Source organism: Pongo abelii, chromosome 4, assembly GCF_028885655.2.
Source record: "Pongo abelii isolate AG06213 chromosome 4, NHGRI_mPonAbe1-v2.0_pri, whole genome shotgun sequence".
NCBI lineage: Eukaryota > Metazoa > Chordata > Mammalia > Primates > Hominidae > Pongo > Pongo abelii.
Window position 1 is genome coordinate 6399190 of NC_071989.2, and position 23213 is coordinate 6422402.

General features: G+C 43.7%; 1 protein-coding gene across 1 annotated transcript; it reads right to left on the reverse strand.

Moving 5' to 3' along the window:
* Positions 1 to 1553: 1553 nt before the first annotated feature.
* Positions 1554 to 8207, reverse strand: MED10 (mediator complex subunit 10). The gene is given in 4 exon segments (NM_001135513.1): positions 1554 to 2225; positions 3936 to 4038; positions 6773 to 6856; positions 7992 to 8207. Coding segments are annotated over 4 exon segments (408 nt in total). The 5' UTR covers positions 8114 to 8207; the 3' UTR covers positions 1554 to 2126.
* Positions 8208 to 23213: the final 15006 nt, after the last annotated feature.

Here is a 23213-nt window from a genome sequence, read left to right on the forward strand (position 1 = left end):
CTCTCTTCCCAAGGCTCAGACATCAAGATTAAAACAGCTTGAGGCCACCCGATTAACTCAGTCCCAGGATATGTACAACAGCCCCTACTGCCGGCACATCCTCCATGTTTCAGAGTCCAGGAAGAGAGGACTGTGGACACCTTGGACCCACCTGGAACCAGCACAGAGGAGGGTGAAGCTGCAGGGCTTCGGGCACGTTAAGCCCTGGTGCCCCAGCTTCAACATCAGTAATATAAAGCAAGCCGGACCTCACAGGGCTGGTGAGGGCCAGATGAGTTGATGCAGGTGAAGTGTGTGGGAAGAGCCCAGCAAGCCGCGTGCCCACATGGCCCTCGTGCAGCAGCCAATAGTCAGCATCCTGATGCCGGAAAAACAAGGCGGAACAGCGATTCAGGCACCTGAACCTGCCAGACAGGGGCCTCCTCTACTCTAGCAGAATTCTCTACTCTAGAAGAATTTCTAGCAGAAATTCCTCCCCTTGGTAGGGGTAGGAGTCCTTTTCTGGTGCTGTTTTGGAGAGAACAGAACTGCTAGCGAGGGACCAGCTTCCTAAGGGGCCTGGCCCCTGACTCTTGGTAAATACAACCCTCCTGGGGAGTATTCTGGACTGAGTTGCATCCCCTCAAAACTCCAGTATCAAAGCCCTAACCCTAGGACCTAAGAATGCAACTGTATTTGCATTTGTATTGCAGGGTCTTCAAAGAAGTAAGTTAAAAATGGGTCCTTCGGGTGGGTCCTAATACCATCTAACTGGTGTTCTTAGATCCTAAAGAGGTTAGGACACACAGAAGAGACACCAGGGCTATGACACACACAGAGGAACGACCACGTGAGGTCAAAGCGAGCAGGTCTGCAAGCCAGGGAGGCCTTGGGGGAAACCCACTCTGCAGGCACCGTGAGCTTGTACTTCCAGCCTCCAGAACTGTGGGAAAATACATGTTTGTTGTTTAAACCACCCAGAATGTGGTGTTTTATTCCGGCAGCCCTGGCTAGGATCGAGGCTGGTTCAGGATCATTCGTAGGAGGCAAATTAATGTAGATTCCCAGGGCCCATCCTAAAGCCTGCAGCTCAATAGGTCTGAACTGGGGCCCTACCTCACTAACAAGCCTGCCCAGGCCATTCAGACACAGGGGTCTACAGGTCAACCTCGGCACAGGCACACTAGGGCCTCAACTCCAAGGGTGGCCCACAGATCACAGAAACAGCGCCACCTGCAGCTCATGAGAAATGCAGTTTGCAAGGCCCAACGGACGTGTGAATCTGAACCCGCAGGTTCACTGAATCCCCTCGGGACCTGTAGGCACACTGAAGCCGAAACACAGCCCTGCCGGGCATCTTTCCAGAGTATCAACAAATTGGTGTACTACGGCCCCTAGAAAGGGTTTGTAGAAAAAATTGGAATTCTGCATTTTGCTTTAGCTTTTCCTGCCTAAATGCCTGAAGAACAAATTTTCTTATGAATATTACCAACCCTCTGGGAAAGTAATAATTAACTGTTTGCAAGACACATTGTACTATATTATAAAAATATTACAAAAATAATTACATGGAGTAAGCCACATACTTAGTTTATTATACACATGTCTAATTGAAATCCATGAAAACAGTTACATTTAAAACATTCGTTATGCACTATACTTGAAAATGTAAAATATAATACCAATTAAGTATTTCCCACATTAAACCGACTTTTCTTTTTTTAAAAAAATTTTTCCTAGTCGTTTTAGCTTTCCGACACCATGATAAAATAGAACAGAAAGAGTACATTAAAAGAAAAATATTAGGTAGAATGTTGTAAAACTTTTAATTTACCCATCATATTTAACATTTCCAAGCCTATTTTCCTGCGCCTCATCTGCCCGCAGAGAGAATGATCCCCACAGTGACAAGGGGTCAGCACTCAGAGCCAGTTGACGCCGGACAAGCTGCTGGAACAGCTGGGGCACAGCTCCGCCTCTCCTCCAGCCCCTCCGTCCCATGAGGCCAAACAATGAGAACAGAGGGGCTGAGGGGTGTGTCCAGGGCCCAATCCCACCTCAGCAGGAAGGTGGCGTCAGCGCTCGCAGTCCCAGCCTCACGCCGCATCGCAGTCACGGGGGATCTTCACACAGGGAGGGCAAGCTGGTTAAGAAGGTGGGTGATCCTCCCCCCGGATGCTTCGATACTTAGCCATGTCTTCCGGAAATACTTTAGAAAGTTCTTGAATCAACAGGCTTTTAAATTTCTACAAAGAAAATACATTATCAAAGTAGCTCTTCACATCAACACTCCAATAACTATTTAAAATATGCCTTTTGGAAGTTTAAACACATGGCCCACTAAGCAACACAGGGCCACGGGACTGACCTGAGACTTCCACTGATCTCAGAGAGGAAATGACACCAATGGCAACATAGGCAAAAGGAAGCGACACTGCACAGCCCCGGACGTCGCCACCAGTAGCACAATTCTGTACTGCCCAAAGGCACTGGTGTGACAGGAGCCTGCTGGAACTGTAAGCCACGTCCCTGGTGGCCCAGTGGCTGTGTTCACATGGAGAGAGACGTTTCTGCTGGCCAATATAATTCTCACTCAGCTTTACCAAGCGAAACGGAACAATCAAAACCAGCGGCCCTCGCTATTGATAAGGAGTGCACTGGCTCTGAAGGTGACACTGGACTCAACAACTCCTCAATCTCAAATGGACAAAACAGAGATGAGGCTGTGGGCGCCGTAAGAACAACTATGACAAAACACCACTTCTGAGGCGTGCTGTTTACCACCAGGAGGGGATCACCTGAATGGGATTCTGGAAGCCCTGTGACCTGCCTGTGACTAGGCAGGTCTCCTTCTGACAGCTTCTCCCTTTGCTCTTCCCACTCGGCCAGAGTGCCAAGAGGCCACTGTGTGACCACCCCTGCCTGCACACATTAGCCGTGGCAGAGCACACGTGTCCCAGTCTGGCACCAGGCATCAGTGGGAACAGAACACTCACATCCTCTGTGATCCTGGAGCTCAAGCAGCCGGCAGAGGAGACAGAACAAACAGAAAAAACAAAATTAAAAGGTAAATCTTGACCAGCATTCTCAAGGAAAGCTTTAGAAAAGGCTGGTCCCAAAGGCCTCTTTGAGGAGGTGAAATCATCTGAAACTGGAAGGATAGAGTCGCTTGTGCAAAGAGAACATGGAAGAGCTCCAGGCGGAGAAGATGGCAGGAGAAAAGAACACAAACGAAAGGGTTGGATGTATTCCAGAACCAAAAACCAGGCCGGCGTGGATGGCCGGGAGGAGGAAGGGACACGTGTTGTGAGCTGGGAGGAGAGGCAGGCAGAGGTCCCTGCCACACACGGCAACAGTCGCATGGCGCCAACAGAAATGAGTGGCCATTAAGTCCAAATAAAGAAACAAAACACCAATTTGAACTACATTTGAGTCAACTTAAGAAAAAATTATGTATTTCATGTTCAAGTGCAGAGAGTTCTCTACATCTCATCAAGGCAAAGAAAAACTAAGTGATCTGGGGAATTTCATGACAGTGGATATGGTAAAAAGAAGTTTGGAGGTCAGAAGCTGGACAAAGAAACATCAATATTCAAGAATCCTCTAAACCAAAGAACCATGACTACAGGGAAAGCCTTCAACAGTAGGAATTACTACAGAAATAGAAAGTATCAATGCAATAAAAGTGCATCTTAAAAAAATGAAAATGATCACAGCCAGTGAGAACTACCATCACAAAAATTACCCTGGAGTTCCTTAAGAGTAAGATTAGTGTATGTTTTTTATGCTATTACACAGCTGATATCTAATTTTACTTACTCCCTATTACACAATTCAGAAATCTCAACGTGTAAAGTTACGAAAGCCAATATTCTAGCAAGTATGGAAAAAAATGAGTCTCTTAACCAAATTTCGCTGAGAAGGCATCTCTTCCCAGACGCTCCTTAGAGACTTACCTTCATGGTGTCGATCTTGCCTTTAACTTGCTCATTTTTAGCTAGAGCCCTCTCCAGGCACTCTTTGGTGTAGAGCTGGGGGTTTCGACCCTGATCTATATATCTGGAAACATGAAACATTTCCGTTAGCATTCCCATGACTGACACCTATTCTCACAGCTTTCTGAAAGATATGGGGGAAAAAAGATCAGGTATATATAACTGCACATGGCCTTGTTTAGACAAAACTGAGTGTAGGAACGAGGGGAATTAAGATTCCCTCATTTACACAAGTACAGATAATCTGATTTCATTATAATACGAACAGCTCATAAAATCAAGTAATGATCACTTATAAACCCAAGCACACTTCACAAGCCATACCACTTTACATTTGTTTAGCATTTGCACTTTTCAAAATTCGTTCATGCTATTTATTAGCTTTTTGATCCTCACAGCAGCTTGTATGGTAAGGCAACTCTTGACAAAAGAAAAAATCAAATGAGATCCAGGGGTTGGGGCCTGGGTGACATAAGAGGATGCTGCTACGATGCAGCCTCCACTCTAGGTCAGCCCCGCTGCTTGGCAAAGCCCCTTCCTTCTCCTCTGTGGAGGAGCTTCAGGGGAAAGGAAAGGAGAACTACAAGCACAAGAGCCCCAGCCCTGATGGCCCCAAGATCTTTTTACAAACCATTCCATTGCTTTAAAAAGAAGAGGGAGCTTGATATACCACTTTACTAAATACACCTAAGTAACTTAAATATAACAGGGATATTCTGGCCAATTATTTCTAAACAGTATAAAACTGTTACTTAGAATTTTTGACACTTCCCCCAGAAATTATCTTCAGTATCCTGAAGATTTAATTAACGTACTGCCTAGATCAATACCTATATTTTACCAAGAGCGGGCCACCTGCCTTTTTCTGTACCCTAAAGAAATCCTTATCATTCAACTAAATTGAATCATTCATTATTTAAAAAACAAAAAACAAAAACTGAAAACTAACTCTACTTTTGTTTTTTATAATTGAGGCCAAAAATATATAATCACTTCAGAACAAAGATATCATTATGTTACTACTAATGGTATAAAAAGTAGCCTTGATAGATAGCAAAAGATAAAAACATCACAAGTTCTAGAAATTCTATTTCATTTCAGTGTTTTTGAAATAATGTAATGTGGCAAAATTACAGTTAATTCTAAACAAAACCTATCCATTTCTCAAGAAAAACCTGACAGGCTCACAGAATAAGGTTAACCATGTCAGCTGACGGTCGTTTCTTCAACAGCATGGACATCCTGCTCAGACTTGGTTCTTTGAAGACCCAAGGGTGAACCCACTCCTGCCCACACACAAAGTCCTGGAGACAAGGGCCAAGCTGCTTTCATCTTAGCTAAAGACACAGTTGGTGTGTATGAAAATGTACATGCTGCAAAGGCCACTGGGACCTGAAAATTCCTTCTACACTGGGTAGACATCAACCACCGATTTGCAGATAAACTTCCAGCATCTGCTCTGTATTAGGGCTCACTGGCATACTCTTCCTGATACCCCAGGTCAATCTCATCCTTCCCCGTGCCCAGCACTTCCCTCTGCCCTTAAGCAATCTGTTCACATCAGTCTCCATTTGCTCTGCTTCAGAGGACATGAGTAGTTACTTGCCACTTGTCACTATATGCATCCCTTGCATTCATAATCAGAAGAGCACAAAGCAGGATGCTCTGTATTCCTGGACTGAGAAAGCCAAAAGCAAGAGTCTGGAGCCGTCTCAGGTGCAAGACCTTCATCCCACCTAAAGTCAGAGACCTCAGTGGTGCCCACTGAGCACAGGTAAGGAACATGGGGCAAAGTCATCAGCAGGTGAACAGAAGATCAGAGACCAAGAAAACCACCTCTGTGTCCTGTCTTTGTAGGCAGCTGCTGCACTATAGCTAGAACTTGTATCTCTGACCTTTTGGGATGGAAAACAGCCATAACTCTTTCCCTTTACTGCTTAAGGAAATCTAGTGATTTACATTTGCAGTTTTGCTGCAAGAAATACTAGAATGTTCTTGCTGTTCCAAGCCAGCACCACCAGGGAGAGGCTGCTTTGCACTGGACAAGAAAGTATGAGTCCAGGGGTTTCGTCTTAACTCTGACACTTACTAGGTAAACAACCTATTGAAGTTACTTATCAGGTCCTTCACGTGTGAAATCAGAGATGTGACCAAATCAATGCAAGAAAACCTGGATTTTAAAAATCTAAAAGCTTATTACTGTATGTGTTCTCGGACTATTACTAAGATAGATGCACACAACTCTCCCACAGAAAACAGTGAGCAGCCTCCCCAAATATGCTTAGAATAAGAACCTTTTCTTTCCTCCTTTGACAGAATAGATATTTTCATCTCTCAGAACTAGCACTCCACGGGCAGTTTGGGAACATCAGACCAGACTGCTTTTCAGGTTGCTTCTGGCTGCCATTTTTAAAAAACTTACAATATAGCCCTCATAGGACTTTTCACCTCTTAAGGAAAAAAGGAAGTTTTGTGGCTGTTCTTTAGCATAAGCAGGACTTTGAGAACCTATGACATATTTCATATATTTAATAAGCTTTTATTTACATGTAACTTTTTTTCAACAATAGAATATTATGGAGATTCTTTTTTTTTTTTAGTTTTGTAATCCCATTAGAACGTAAGTTCCATGAGGGCAGGTATTTTTGTCTATTTTTTTTTCCACTGGCACATCCCCAGCACCCAGGCTGTGCCTACCACACAGCAGGCACTCAAATGTCAGTGATGAAGAAGTCATGATACCACACCATAACTGAACAAGATTTATACCCAAGACTAATATCAAGAATGTTACTTACTCAAAAACTTCTAACGGTACGGTAATATCATGAAGCTGCTGTCTGCACTTATCAATATCCTGTAAGCCAGTAACAATAAAATTCCTGGGGGGAAAGCAAACACACAGGCGTCTGGTTAATTTCACTTGACAGTATAAGCACCACCCACAGAGCTACCCAGCCAACTGGGGCTTCACACAAGTTCGTTCTCCTCACAGCTGTGCGGGTTTCACACGGCTCTCACCTCTTTGGTTAGCTACAAGATTCCTAGGACACCGTTAGAGTTACAAAATACCCTCAAATATTTGTTACTTTCCTTCTCAACTAGAAATTGCCAGTAAGGGGGATGGAGAGGGAACCTGATGAAAAATACGAACCTTCTCTCAAAAACAATTACCTGACTGTACATATGACTGTGTGTGCGGTTTCAGCGAACACATGAGGCAGCGGACTATACTCAAAGTCTGAGGGAAAGAAAGCCATACTGTCTGGTTTAGCTTCCTCTCCTCTCTGGAGCCTTCCTACACCACCAGGCTGGCCTGGCTATTCCCACAGCACTCAGTATGGAACCTCGGCTGCAGCATTTTCTATGTCCGTGCCCCATATAAAGCCCTTCTCGAAAGTGCTGTACTTTCATTTGCCTTTTCTCCATCCCAGGGCCTAGCAACATGAGCAGCACAAGGCTGTTGCCAGGAAACAATAATAATAAACGTTCTGCAGCCTTTCTCAGCACCACCTTCCCCCTAGTTCCTTCACTGTCAGGCCTATGCAGCAGGTGGCTTCGGAGCCTCACCTTCTGAGGCCTAGTTTAGGGCGTGCACTCACTGTGGAGCCAGCCTCCCATCTGGAGACAGAGACTGAATTCCCAGAAGGGCTCCAGGAGGAAAAGGCTGGGAGGGGGTTACACATGAGAGGGGAGACGCTAGAAGAGAAAGCATGATCCCCTTGATAGGGAAACGGAAAGTATATCATCTGGCCATGATGACGTCTCCAAAGGGGCCTCAAAGAGGTTCCTCTAACGCAAATTGGGAAGGAGGCGGTTGGCAACAGGCGGGAGCGCGGGTCCCGCCCTCTGAACACAGCCAGGAAAGGCGCCCCGGGCTCCGGGACCAGACCAGAGGGCTGGCGGGGCACGAGCAGCGGTCAGGCTCGGCTCGGGCTCCCTAGATCCCCGCTCCCCGAGCACACGCTTCCCGGCCAGGCCCTGGGGAGACCCCGGCAGCCTCGGGCCGCCACTCACAGCTTCTGGTTGAGCCCGGCCTGGCTGCTAGGCTGGAAGTCACTGACGATGATGCCAAGCTGCCGAATGTTCTCCACGAACTTCTCCAGGTGCTCCTCTAAGTGGTCAAACTTCTCCGCCATCGCCTCGGCCCGACCCCCACCCACACAGCCTCAGCCAGCAGCGCCGCAGGCGTGGCCCTACGCTCCTGTTTCCTGCTTCCGTCCGGACAGATACGACTTCCGTTTCCTCTGGGAGCGCGCGGGCGAGCTCTTGGAGGCGGAGCCTGGTTATCAGGACGGGCGTGTTGGGGGCGGGGCCTAAGTGCGGGGCGGGGCGGGCTTTCGGGGATGCGGTCTGGATTCTGCGGGAGGCCTCGGCGCGCAGCTGGGCGAGTACTAACTGCTTGCACTCACATCAGACCTGCCTCGGTCAGGTCTGATGTGATTGAAGACTTCGTGCAATGCAGCATCTTCAAGCAATACACACATGGATGAAAATCCTAAAGTTTGCATGAAAGACCAATAACGGTAGTCTCCCTACCCCTCTACCAGAACCCCTGGGATCAGCGCCGGCCTGCCTCCTTTCCTCTGTGTAATTGGCGGCCACCTCCCCTGGCTCTTGCTGTTAACCATGCTTCCGGGACACCTGCTGCCTTCGTAGGTCGGGGTCTCACCTCCTCGGGCCAATTCTGACCAAACAGCACCCTGTGGGGTTGCCCTGTCTCTGAAAATAACCTCCCCTGCTTCACAAAGCTTTTAGTAAACTGCTGTTTATCTCATTGAAATTCAGTTTAGGTCATTTCACTCTTATGTTTAAGAAACTTTTCTGCCCGATCTCCTGTCATAGCTGATATCTCCTCCAGCCTGTTTGAATTCCTCAAGTGATTTCTTTTACTGAATATATGTGTGGCCTGTACTTTTCAGTGCCTAGAAACAGGCAAAGTGAGGGAGCTCCTTTGCTAGATGATCTCCAGAGCCTCTCCCAGCTGTAACCAGAAATGGAAAGCCAGAGAAGGTAAGTGACTTGCCAAACTTATGGAATCAGGGCACTCCAGTTGGTGGGCTGGGCTGATACACAGAAATGTTACATAAAATACTTCTCTCCTGATTTAACAACAATTAACTTTAGGGAATTATAAAACAAGGTGGAGGCTGGGCATGGTGGCTCACCCCTGTAATCCCAGAACTTTGGAAGGCCAAGGCAGGTGGATCACCTGAGGTGAGGAGTTCAACACCAGCCTAACCAATATGGAGAAACCCTGTCTACTAAAAATACAAAAATTAGTCAGACATGGTGGCGTGCGCCTGTAGTCCCAGCTACTTGGGAGGCTGAGACAGGAGAATTGCTTGAACCTGGGGGACAGAGGTTGCAGTAAGCCGAGAACATGCCACTGCACTCCAGCCTGGGCAACAGAGCAAGACTCAAAAAAAAAAAAAAAGGTGGAAATAGAAAATTGGACAAATTAAAAATTTTAAAAGTTATTAGGGAGAGGTAGCAACATGGAGTGAATGGCCTTTCTCAATTTCATAAGTAACAAAGAGATAATTGATGGACCTTAGGCTTTGGTATTTATTTTAAAAATTTAAGGGTATATATAGTGTGTATATATATATATATACACATATATATACACACACACACACACACATATATATATATATATGCTAGTATATATAATTCCCAAACTAGTAGACAGGGGGAAGGGAATAAAGAAAACACAATCAACTAAATAGAAGGCAAGAAAAGGAGAGAATAAAGAAGCAAAGAACAAGCATGGAAAATAAAACTCACAACGTAAAGTGCAAAAATTAAAGGCACACAACTCAACAGCAAAACAGCAAAAGAAGAAATTTAAAAATGGACAAAGAACCTGAACAGATACTTCTCAAAAGAAGACATAAAAATGACCAGCAAAAATGCTCAGCATCACATATCATCAGGGAAATACAAATTAAAAGCATAATGAGATGTCACCTTACACTGTTAGAAGGGCTATAATCAAAAAGACCAAAGACAATGGGTGTGGGTGAAAATATGGAGGAAAGGGAACCCTTGTACACTGTTGATGGGAATGTAAATTAGTGCAGCCCTTATGGAAAATAGTATGGAAGTTTCCCAAAACTCTAAAAACAGAATTACCATATGATCCAGCGTTCCTACTTCTGAGTATATACTGTGAACCCCGAATATCTGAGACAGGTCTTAGTTAATTTGGAAAGTTTATTTTGCCAAGGTTGAGGACACACCTCATGACACAGCCTCAGGAGGTCATGACGACGTGGGCCCAAGGTGGTCAGGTCACAGCTTGGTTTTATACACCTTAGGGGAACATGATACATAAATGAATATATGTAAGGTATACATTGGTTCTGTCCAGAAAGGCGGGAAAACTCACAAAGAAGTGAGGGGGCTTCCAGGTCACTGGTAGGTGAAAGACAAATAGTTACATTATTTTGAGTTTCTGATTTGCCTTTCCAAAGGAGGCAATCAGATGTGTACCTATCTCAGTAAGCGAAGGGATCACCTTGAATAGAATGGGAGGCAGGTTGTCCCTGAGCATTTTCAAGTATGACTCTTCCCTTTAGCTTAGTGATTTGGGGGCCCCAGAATTTATTTTCCTTTCACAATATGCAAAGGAATTGAAATCACCAAGTCAAAACGATATCTGTGTTTCCGGAAGGAGGTCCCAGTCCAGACCCCGAGAGAGTTCTTAGATCTCGTGCAAGAAAGAATTCAGGGTGAGTCCATGTAGTAAAGTAAAAGCAAGTGTATTAGTAAAATAAAGGAATAAAGGATGGCTACTCCTTAGGCAGAGCAGCCCCGAGGGCTACTGGTTACATGCTGTTATGGTTATTTCTTGATTGTATGCTAAACAAGTGGTGGCTTATTTATGCCTCCCCTTTTTAGACCATATAGGGTAACTTCCTAACAGGTCATGGCATTTGTAAACTGTCAGGGCGCTGGTGGGAGTATAGCAGTGAGAACTCTCATTGCCATCTTGGTTTTGGTGGGGTTTAGCTGACTTCTTTACGGCAAACTGTTTTATCAGCAAGGTCTTTATGACCTGTATTTGGTGCCGACCTCCTGTCTCATCTTGTGACTTAGAATGCCTAACCATCTGGGAATGCAGCCCAGTAGGTTTCAGCCTTATTTTACCCAGCTCCTATTCAAGATGGAGTTGCTCTGGTTCAAATGCCTGTGACATCTGTACCCCATAAAACTAGACAATTATTATTTGTTAATTAAAAATTAAAGTGTATCATGAACTGTGTTCCCTGTCATTAAATATGTGCCTTCCACACTAAAAACATACGTTAGTGAACACAGTAAATGTTAACAGATTTAACATTTAATTAATTTAATTAATTATTTAATTAATTTAACATTTAACTGTTAGTCTATCCTAACAGTTAAATGTTAACAGATTTAACTGTTAGGATAGACTCTCAGATTAGAATCAAATTAGAAGTGTTTTGTTTTGTTGTTGTTTTAATCTAGCTATGTTGCTTTTCAAAGGCACACCTAAAACAAACTTATAGAAAGGTTGAAAATAAAGAGGGAGGATAGAATAATATATGGCAGGCAACCAAAAGAAAGTTGTTAATGCATATAAAAGTTAATAAACATTAAAAAGATGTTTTTAATGGTAAAGAGAAGACTCATTAAAGATGGAATACTATTCACCTATAAGCAACTGACAACATAGTCCCATATTATCTAGCACAAAAATTGACAAAATATGAGGAAAAATTCAAAATCCATAATTATTACAGGGGATTTGGACTACCTCTATCAGAAAACAATAAATCAAGTAGGCCAAAAAGCATATGAAGAATATGGAAGATTTAAGTAATATATTAAGAATTGTGATCTGTGAAAAACAGTGACCCCTGAAGAACAGATTGTTTCCAAGCACATTTGAAATACTTACAAAAATTTGGCCATTCACTAGACCACAAAGAAAGTTTCAGCAAACTCAAATTCTATCACATAGACCAGATTTTCTGACCTCAATCTAATTACAGTAGAAATCTATGAATTTCTTTATTTTCTACACATACATACACATTTGAAAATCAAAAGACACTCTAAATAATTCATGAGTGTACATACATCTGAGCATGGGCAAGACCCAATTATGTCTGTTGTCCTCGTGTGATTATTAATAGCACTCTTCCACTCACTGTCAAACGTGTCCCAGTTTGGTTGATACATTATATGGACATCCTATTTAAAAGGAAAATTATAAAACATTTGGAATTAAATGACAAGAATTCCTTGTCAAACTTCTGCTTTGCTCCTGAAGTAATAATTTGAGGGAAAACAGCCTGGAAATAATAAACTGGGGTTACAACACAAAGAGTAGGGATAAAAAGAATCAAAAGGGAAATCACAGGCACAAAAAAATACATAAAAAGGAGTGACAAAAGTAAAGACAGACACTGATGAAAATGAGAACTGTTGCATTAGTTTTCTGTCTAGCTGCATTCGAAGCTGGAAAGATAAAAATGAAGAAAAGTTGATTGTTGAAAAGATGAGTCAAATAGATACACTTCTGGCAAGTCTCATCAGAGAAGAAGAAAAGAAAGGTGCTAAAAGAGAAAAATATACAGTATTATAAATGAGTGAGGGTAAAACTTATATGTTCATAATTTTGAAAGCCTAGAAGATATAAACAATTTTCTAGGAAACTACCAGAAATTAACTTAAGAAAAATAAACAATTAGAATAGTTCCTAGTCTTTCAATAAACTGGCCAGTAAGCAAAAATCTCTTTCAAAGATAGAAGAGACATAAGCTCTGACAGCTTTTTACACTAATTGTTTAAAAATCAAACATTAAAGAACAAATCATTTCAAACTTACCCAGATATATTCAGAGACTAGAAAAAGAAGAAATACATCCCAGCTCATTTTGAAAGAGCGGTATAACTTTTATATGAAAATCATCAAGGACAATACAAGAAAATATAGGTCAATCTTCCTTATGAAAGTAGATACAAAAGTCTTAAGTAAGATTTTATCAGAATTAGATCAGTTGTCATGCATCAGGCATCTATTGCTGTATAACAAACCACGCCAAAACTTAGTGGCTTAAAACAACCTCAGTCCTTCATTTTACCCACAAATCTGCAATGTGGCCTGTGCATGGCGTTCACAGCTTCTCTCTGCTCCATGTCACATGGGCTGGGGTGGCTTCACTGGAGGCTGAAGGACCTACTTGCACAATGGCTCATTCAGCAGGGCTGTGGGCTGGCAACCACACTTCCCCTCCACGTGGATGTGTCCCTGGGATTTGGGAGCTTCCTCCCTGGTGGTGGCAGGGTGTCAAGAGCACAGAGCTCAGGAGAAGCCGGTAAAAGCAGCACCACCTCTTATGACCTTGCCTGGGAAGTCCCCCGACAGCCAGGGCACATTTAGATCCCCAGGGAGGGAACATAACCTATCTTCCCAGTGGAAGAAGTAAGAAGTCACATTGGTAGAGGAGCAGGTGAGATGAGAGACCTTGTTGAAGCTGTAAACCCCAAGTATCTGAGACAGACAGGTCTCAGTCAATTTAGGAAGTTTATTTTGCCAAAGTTAAAGACACGTGCCTGTGACACAGCCTCAGGAGGTCCTGACAACATGGGCCCAAGGGCACAGCTTGGTTTTATACATTTTAGGGAGACATGAGACATCAATCAATATATGTATGTACATTGGTTCCACCCGGAAAGGCAGGACAACCAGAAGCAGGGAAGCGGTTTCCAGGTCATAGGTAGGTGAGAGATGAATGGTTGCATTCTTTTGAGTTCCTGATTAGCCTTTCCAAAGGAGGCAATCAGATATACATTTGTTTATTATTATTATACTTTAAGTTTTAGGGTACATGTGCACAATGTGCAGGTTACCGCATGTTCTCACTCATAGGTGGGAATTGAACAATCAGATATGCATTTATCTCAGTGAGCACAGGGCAACTTTGAATTCTGTCTGTCCTTTGTCCACAGGGAAATTCCTTGTGAGGGAGGTATGTCGCTTTTTAATCTTAGTAGCTACCTTTTTTAGGAATAGAATGGGAGGCAGGTTCACCCTAAGCAGTTCCCAGCTTGGCTTTTCCCTTTGGCTTAATGATTTTGGGGTCCCAAGATTTATTTTCCTTTCACAAAGCTGTTTTTGAAAAATACAACCTGTCGCCCATCACATTGGGAAAAAAGTTATGATCCATTTTGCTTTTCCTAGGATTGCATGAATTATGAAATACCATAAAATCCATTATTATAACAGTCTGTTAAGGATTAAAGGAGATAAAATACCTCAGGTAGATTTTTTAAGTAGACACTGGATATTAATAAAATCGAACCCAAATCATGATTTAAAAATAAAAAAGAGGCTGGGCACGGTGGCTCACATTTGTAATCCCAGCACTTTGGGAGGCTGAGGCGGGCAGATCATGAGGTCGAGATCAAGACCATCCTGGCCAACATAGTGAAACCCCGTCTCTACTAAAAATACAAAAATTAGCTGGGCATGGAGGCACGCACCTGTAGTCCCAGCTACTCGGGAGGCTGAGGCAGGAGAATCCCTTGAACCTGGGAGGCGGAGGCTGCAGGAGCCAAGATCGCGCCATTGCACTCCAGCCTGGCGACAGAGCGAAACTCCATCTCAATAAAATAAAATTACATAATTAAATTAAAAAGGAACATTTCAGAAAACTAAGAATAGAAAAGAGCTTTCTAAACCTGATGAAAGATGTTTTATCTACTAAGAACATAGAGAAAGCATCAGACTCAATAATGAAACTTCAGGAACATGTTTGTTAAAGTCGTGGACACAGCCGGAAGCTTCACTGTCATGTTCTAGGCCTCTCTCCCGGCTGCTGGTGGTTGCTGGCAGTGGTTGCTGTTCCTCGGCTGGCAGAAGCATCCCTCCTCTCCACCTCCAGCTTCACGCAGTGTTGTCCCTGTGTGCATCTCTGTGGCCAAATTTCCCCTTTTCATGAGGATGCCAGTCGGGCTGGATTAGAGCCCACCCTGATGACTGAATTTTTTCACTGAATTACCTCTGTGAAGATGCCATCTCCAAATCAGGCTGCGTTCGGAGGCGCTGGGGGTCAGGACTCCAACATATCTTTTTTGAGGGGACACAACTCAACTGTAACACCCCTCCTTCTCTGCTCAAGACCAGCAGCACTCGCTGTCTGTATTGTAATCGCGGGATGGTTAATTCAGGACCAGGCCATAACGAGCATAATGATGGTGTTAGTCCCTGTGATTAGCTCCAGTTTCTAAAGCACTCATCTCCCAGTTGTCCACAATGACTACTCCAGTGAAGATTGTTCTCTGCTGAAACAAAAAGCATCCCAAACCCACTTAAACCTACTTTGAGGCCGCGCGTGGTGGCTCACGCCTGTAATCCCAGTACTTTGGGAGTCCGAGGCAGGCAGATCAGGAGGTCAAGAAATCAAGACCATCCTGGCCAACATGGTGAAACCCCGTCTGTACTAAAAATACAAAAATTAGCCGGGTGTGGTGGCAGGTGCCTGTAATTCCAGCTACTTAAGAGGCTGAAGCAGGAGAATCGCTTGAACCCAAGAGGCGGAGGTTACAGTGAAGCCAGATCGTGCCACTGCACTCCAGCCTGGAGACAGAGCGAGACTCCGTCTCAAAAAAAAAAAACAAAAAAACAAACAAAAAAAACCTACGTTGAAATTCTTCCTTTTACTCAAACAGCTAAGTAATGGCTGCTTTCCCTTTATTTAGCAACGTAAATACTGTTGGCTTGTTTATAAGAAACGTTTTAACATTTCAACACTCCAGGCTCCAAATGTAAATGAAATTAGGTTGGAAAATTCCAGTAAGTCAGAAGGTCGGCCTGGTAGGAAGCCGTGTGCAGAAAGCCTACAGAGCATTGCTGACTATACATTTTGTCGCCTTGTTTTCCCTCCGAAGTCAACATGAGCTGCCCCTAGGAAATTTCCTTACGTCTGACACTTGGTGACCTTGAAATCTGAAGCTGTTTTTTCCCTTTTTCTTTACTTTTTTTTTTTCATTCACACTATTATTGCTCCATCAGCACCCAAAGCCCTTAGTGGTATCATTTGGAACATGTTTTGCCATTCATTCTAATTTATTCTAAGAGCCAGATTCAGCGTAAGTTTAAAAAAAAAAAAAAATGCAGCTCTCCTACCCAGAGGAAGGAACAGCTGGTTTCTGCTTCTCACTTTGAAGATTTTCAGCACATTAGTAGTTCTAGCAGAAGGGAAGATTTTCAACTCTGTTGTTTGATGATGACGGTGATGATGATGACGGTGATGATGGTGATGGTCATGATTATACTGATGACAATATCTGCCATTTTGGAGCATACTTTATAGATGATAGACTGTCTCATTTATTCTTCATAACCCTAAAGGAGCTACTATAATTTGAACCATACATGGTCAAATGTAAGCCAAAAAAGTATCCCTAAATACAGAATTAGGAGACAGAATAATTTCATCTGATAGAAAATGCTGACATTGTTTTTCCTCAGGAGCTCCATTGACACATGAATGTTCAAATAAATTAGGTTTCCCGTTCATTCTATTAGATTCACGTACCAATGAGAGTGCCTGACTTGTGCAATAAAAACATAGAAATTGGATCTTTTTTTTTACACTAACAAGCATTGAGAAGCAGTAAGATTTCTCTTCTGTTTTCCTTTCTATGCAATATTTGCAGCAATTTGCAGCTCTACCTGAAATTCTGTGTGATGTATGTGATCAAATTTTTAAAAGCAAAAAGATGAGATTACACTAATACAGATTGGCATGTGACCCAATCAGCAAATGGAAGTATGCAGCTGACTTTCACTATCAGGTTTTTTTTTTTTTTTTTTTTTTACAAATTGTCACAAGCTCAAAAGAGAGGGCAGAACAGCATTACAGAAATAGGGATAAGGTGAGACATCTAACTCCTTAGCAGATTATACACACAAGCATAGAAATACAAACTTTTCTAGGCTGCATAGCAACTTCACCCTCCTAGGTCTTTCGGCACATGGTGTAAGCCCTGTTATCTCATAGTGTTTTGTAAAAATTAATGACTTTCAGTTGAAGTCTAAGTTTGTCTTAAACACTCCAAAGAGAAATGAGCTATGCTCAATTTCTCTTCTCAAATATGCTCTTCTCATTGTGGATGACCCAGAAAATAAAGTCTTACCTTGCAGAAAATCATGATGCACGCAGGCCTGGAACACCTGCTCCGGTTCTGATCGAGAAAGACAGATAACCAGGAGATTGTCCAGCAGAAAGCGTCTGAAATAAGCAAAAAGAAAGCAGCTTTTTCAGAAAACTGAGTAAGAATATATGAAAATTCTTCATTATGGAGGATGGAAGCTCAGAGGAGACATGACCAACATCTGCACAACTTTGAACAAATACCTGGCTATTAATACCCAAGACAAGAGAACTGGGCTCACCTCCTTCACTTCCTAGAAGGTGGCTGTAGTTTTGTTAGTCCACGTCCTCTGAGGAGCAGATCCCAGGATGGGATTTAACAAGAACTTTCTTAGAAGAAATACATGTGACAGAAAAAGGGAACCAGCATGGCTGGAAGAACCATCAGAACAAAATGCAGGTCTGATCCCAAAAGAAGGGAGGGAGAGAGGGAGGGAAGGAGGGAGGGAGGGAGGAAACAAAGGGAGTCTAGAAGCATCTTAGACTGTGGTACAGTTCTAAGGAGAGTTTGGTAAGACCACTGAGAAGCCCTCAAACCAAAATCCCTCACCAGCAGAGTCCCCAGGAATGGACAAACCTTAGCCTTCCTGCATCACTCACTCAGTCATTGGCTGAGCAGCCCATGGGGGCAAAAAGTGCAATAGATTTCAAAGGAGAGCATTAGGGCCCTTGGTTAATTCTGCCGTTACCATCAGATATCTGAAAGATGCATTCTTGTGGGTGCCACATTAGGATAAGCAACAATAGTGATGATGATGATGATGGTGATGCCATTTATTGACAACATATCCAAAGCCAAGGATTGTACTAGGTATTTTACATATATTAAATATAATTATCAAAAACAATCCCCCCCAGGCTGGGTATGATTGCTCCCCATTTTCTCATGAAGAAATTGAAACTTGGGTAAATATTTTGCCAAGAAAGGGTGTAGAGTTGAGTATCTGATCCTTCAGGCATCATATTCTTACCACAGCAAACAAATGAGAGAATTTTTGCTTCTGCAGTAAGAAATAATGAGTTCACTGAACTTATTAAGCCAAAAAGTTGAGTGTTTGGTGGGATATTTTTGCAGGGGGGGTTTGTTTTCACAATATAAATTTTTGTTTACAATATAAATAAATGCAGCATTCATTCTACTTAATTCATAAGTGACAATGTTTGAAACTAGAGCCATTGTACCTTCCCACCAAGGAACTCATGACCACACCGAGCCCTCGGTGACCCCAAATGGCACTTCTTATGTCCCCCTGGCTGTCTAAAGTGGAGCTCAGGTATGGCCAGGAAGGGACGCAGCCCCAGTACTTCTTTGGTATATGACTTTGGGCCATTTCTAGAATTGCCTTGGTCTTCAGTGAGATGGAGCAGGGACTCCTTCTAGGGGTCTGCAGGTCACCCCCTGCCCAGCGAAGAAATAAAGAAAACTCTTAAGTTCCTTCAGGAAAAACTCCAGGCACCTAGCTCACACTGAAAAATAAACAACTGAATAAACAAAGAGATAATAGTAGCTTAAAACAGTAGCCAAAAAAGTTAGTCAGGAGATATGTTAATTCCATATAAAAACTAAAAATAACACCTTAACATATGTCCCTGAGTTAATTTTCAAAAACCTGAACCCCCACCAAACAGATTTGCCAACACATAGACCTCAAATTAAGGGAAACTAAAAAGTAAACTCTGTTCACTGTTCTTTGTTCTAAATTTCTTCCTAAGGGGCCTGGGGACGTCATACCCACAAGCTAGAGCTATCAGTTTGGTGCAAAAGTAATTGCAGTTTTTTTTTTGCTGTTACTTTCAATGGCAAAACCTGCAATTTTGCACCAATGTAATAACATTGTTTTCTGCTGAGCCCACATTTTTAGACAAAGCTTTGCCTCCTTAGCCAATCACAGATCAGAAATCTTTAAATCCACCTATAACCTGTGGGCCCCCAACTTCCAGTTGTCCTACCTTTCCAGGTCAAACCAATGTATAGTCTCCGTATTTGAATTTATGACTTTACCTGTAACCTCGGCCTCCACATTGGTAAAAACCCTTGCCTATGAGCCATCTGGGAATTGGGTCTTGAACATGAGATGCCTGATTTTCCTTGCTTGGGGCCGTACATAAACGCCTCACTTTCTCTCGCTACTATCCCAACATCAGTCGTTGACTTTGCTGCGCCCAGTGAGGAGATCCCAACTGGATTCACTTACATCAGATTTCTCCTCCTGGAAATAGAAGAAATGTGCCTATTGACATGTGGAGCATCTCACATGGCACCTGGAATGTAGAAGGCATTTGGTAAACATGGCTTCCTTCTATCAGTTTCTACCCGAAATGTGCAAAGCCAAGCTCTCCTTTTTGTGCTGTATACTGGCTCCTTCTTCCAAAAATGTATTTGATGATGTCATTCTTCAACCTAAAACCTCCTGACATCACCCCACTGTCTACACCAGGGATGTTAAAATCCTCTCTCTGCATAGCCCCATCCACATGGCCATGTACTCACTCTATTGCCCCAATTCTCTGGGTGGGGCAGGAGGAGAGGAGCGGGCGCATGTGCCCCTGGTGGAGGGAAAGGATTCTCGGAGGTGTGAGATGGGTAATCTGAAAAGAGTCGACCTCCAGGAAGCTGCTCTGCAGCCCTCATTTCTCCTTTGAGAATCGCTGGTACTCAGAACAAGTTCTAAATCCTTACCACCTGACCTGATACCACCTTCCCACTGACCAATGCCCTGGAGCCTCACGGGGCCCTCACCAATCCTGCTGCCTCTTTGCCTTTGCTGGTTTCTTTTCTCTGCTTAAAAGTCCTCTTCCATACCTTCTGCTTTACTTGGGGAAATCTGAAATAAATGTCAGCAAGTTGGTGAAGCTTTTGCTTACTGCCTCAGGCAGAATTAATAGCTTCCTGGTCAGCTCTGACACATCTGGGCCCTGTTCCCTCCTGAGAGGTAGAGAATCTGCTAGAGGCTGAGAACTGTCTCCACCTTTAGACAGAATGCGTTTAGTGGTTACTGCCTGCATCCCAATGAAACCTGCTCTGCCCTTCTGCCATAGAAATGGAATTGAAGCCAGACCCGTGGCTGCCCACTGTCTGTGTTTCCCATTGGTATGGTTTGGCTGTGTCTTCCTGCCAATCTCATCTTGAATTATAGTTCCCGTAATCCTCACGTGTCATGAGAGGGACTCGGTGGGAGGTAATTGAATCATGGGGGCAGTTTCCCCCACGCTATTCTCATGATGGTAAGTTCTCATGAGATCTGATGGTTTTATAAGGGGCTTCCCCCATCACCCGATTCTCATTCTTCTCTCTCCTGCTGTCTTGTGAAGAAGGATGTGTTTGTGTCCCCTTCTGCCATGATTGTAAGTTTCCCAAGGCCTCCCCAGACCTGTGGAACTGTGAGTCAATTAAACCTCTTTCCCTTATAAATTGCCCAGTCTCAGTTATGTCCTTATAGCAGTGTGAGAACAGACTAATACACCTAGGCTTCCCTGAAGTGAGCTGTGGCCTTTGCACTAAGGGATGGGAGCAGGAATGATGGGTATCTGCTCAGGGGTGGGAACATGAGGCATCAGGTGCATCTTCTTCAGGCTGTCCCTGACATGCTGGTGATTGGTCCCACCAGGCAGGCGACAGTACCCCAGAGCAGTGGAACACTCTGAGATAATAGAAGTGTTCTGAGATCTGTGCTGTCCAGCGTGCGAGCCACTAGACACTTGAGCTATGGCTAGTGCAACTAGGAACTGAAATTTCAATTGTCTTTAAATGTATTTAAATTAATTAAAATTAAAATAGTCACATGTCACCAGCGGCAACTGTGTCAGCCAGTGGAGCCCCTGAGGATGGAGGAGCAATGGTTTGGAAGGAACATGGATCTTAGAATGCCCAGTGGAGCAGAGATTCTCCACCTAAATGGATTACTTATCTCAGAACTGTTGAGTGAGAGAAAAACAAGGCAATGTTTTAGGACAGTTAGGAAGATAGTATCAATAGTATGACATAATGGGTATATCAGGGACTTGGGGCTCACCTTTTGAGTTCAAATCCTAGCCCTACCACTTAATAACTGTATGGCCTTGGGCAAGTGACTTCATTTCCATGTGCCCCAGAATTCTCCTCACTGCACTGCGGACACTGAGTCCACATATCACCTGGGTTTGTTGTGAGAATCAAATGAAGTAACAAATGTAAAACACTTAGAATATGGCATCCTCATTTGTTAGCTACTGTGATGACATTTGAGGTCTCTGTTACAGCATCTTAGCTTTGCACGAATGCACCTGGCTTTGCATCACGGCTCCCATGTCTACAACTTGGGTGCCATTTGTTTTCTCAGGTTCTTGGGGGTGATGCGAGTCAAGTACTGAGTGCTGTGTCTGGCCCCCATCAAGCACTCAATGTTGGTAGTCACCCTTATATAAAGTGTCATGTTGTCGTATCAGTATCTGTTTGGATGTCTCCCTTGGAGGTGTCTCTAGGATAGGGACTGTCATTTCTCTTTTTGTTCTTCATTGATTAGCACAGTGAAGGTACTCAGTACATGGTTACTGAATGACTGGCTGATTGGATAAATAACTCTTCTAGTGTTAGTTTACCTGAAAACCCAGTACTGTACCTATTGTGGCTTCTGAGGTGTCCCCTGGCCATCAAATCCCAATGGTACTCTAACAGCAGCATGGCCAACAAAGACATTCTGTCCCTGCTGCCCAGATCCTTCCTCACCCTTTACCTTTGCAACATTGAGCGGAACGGCTCTTCACAGGGATGGCCACTCACCCAGGCATCATTAGGAAAGGTGAGGAGGTGTTTTTCAGTGTCACAACACCTGGATAACTGTGTTCTCCAGCTTCCTCTTGCTGCTATAGCAAATTACTGAAAATGCAGTGGCTTAAACAACACACACTCAGTTCCTAAGTTCTGAAGGTGAGAACTCTGAAGTGAGTGTCATGGGACTAAAATCAAGCTGTTTGCAGAGCTGCACTCCTTCTGGGGGCTGCAGGGAGAATTGGCTTCCTGCCTTTCCCAGCTTCTGGGAGCTGCTGCATTCCTTGGCTCCCGGCCCCTCCTCCAACCACAAAGCTAGAAATCCCATCACTCCAGCCTCTCCTTCTGTCCTCACATCTCTCTCTCTCTGACTTTGCCTCTCCTGCCTCCCCCTTGCTTTCTAAGGGTCCTTGGCATGTTGTGTTACATTGTGCCCACCTGCATAATCCAAAATAACCTCCTGATATGGTTTGGCTGTGGCCCCACCCAAATCTCATGTCAAATTTTAACCCCCATGTGTTAACGGAAGAATCTGGTATGAGGTGATTGGATCATGGGGGCAGATTTTCCCCTTGCTGGTCTCATTGATAGTGAGTGAGTGATTTCTCACAAGATCTGATGGTTTAAAAGTGTATAGCCCTTCCCCCTCACTCTCTTTCTCCTGCCACCATGTGGAGATGGTCCTTGCATCCCCTTCACCTTCTACCACGAGTGTAAGTTTCCTAAGGCCTCCAAGTCATGCTTTGCGTTAAGCCTGCAGAACCATGAGTCCATTAAACCTCTTTTCTTCATAAATTACCTAGTCTCAGGCAGTTCTTTACAGTGGTGTGAAGACAGATGACTACAACTCCTTATTGTAAAGTCAACTGATTACAACCTTAATCCCACTCAGTGCCTTAACTGCCCTGGCCATGGAACCCAACACACTCACAGGCTCTGAAGAGAAGGACATCTTTGCTGGCTGGTAGGGAGGGATTCTTCTGCCCACCATAGTAACTCTGTGGGCACAGGGTAGGTTGGAGCCTGGGGACACCACACACCATGAGACACTCCTACACAACAAAGTGTACCCCTCAAATGCCAATAGTGCCCTCTTGAGAAATGCAGCTGGAGTCCCACTACTCTAAGTTGCTTTGTGTGTGGTGAGGAATAAAAGGACAGGGGAGCTTTGCTTTTCATCTCAAGTTTCCCTCTAAATCTGTAATTGCAGCCTCCAAAAAAAATAAAGAAAGAGAAACCACCTTCTCTTGCTTCTTGTAAGAGGAAGAGATACAGAGAGAAAGAGAAATGAGACAG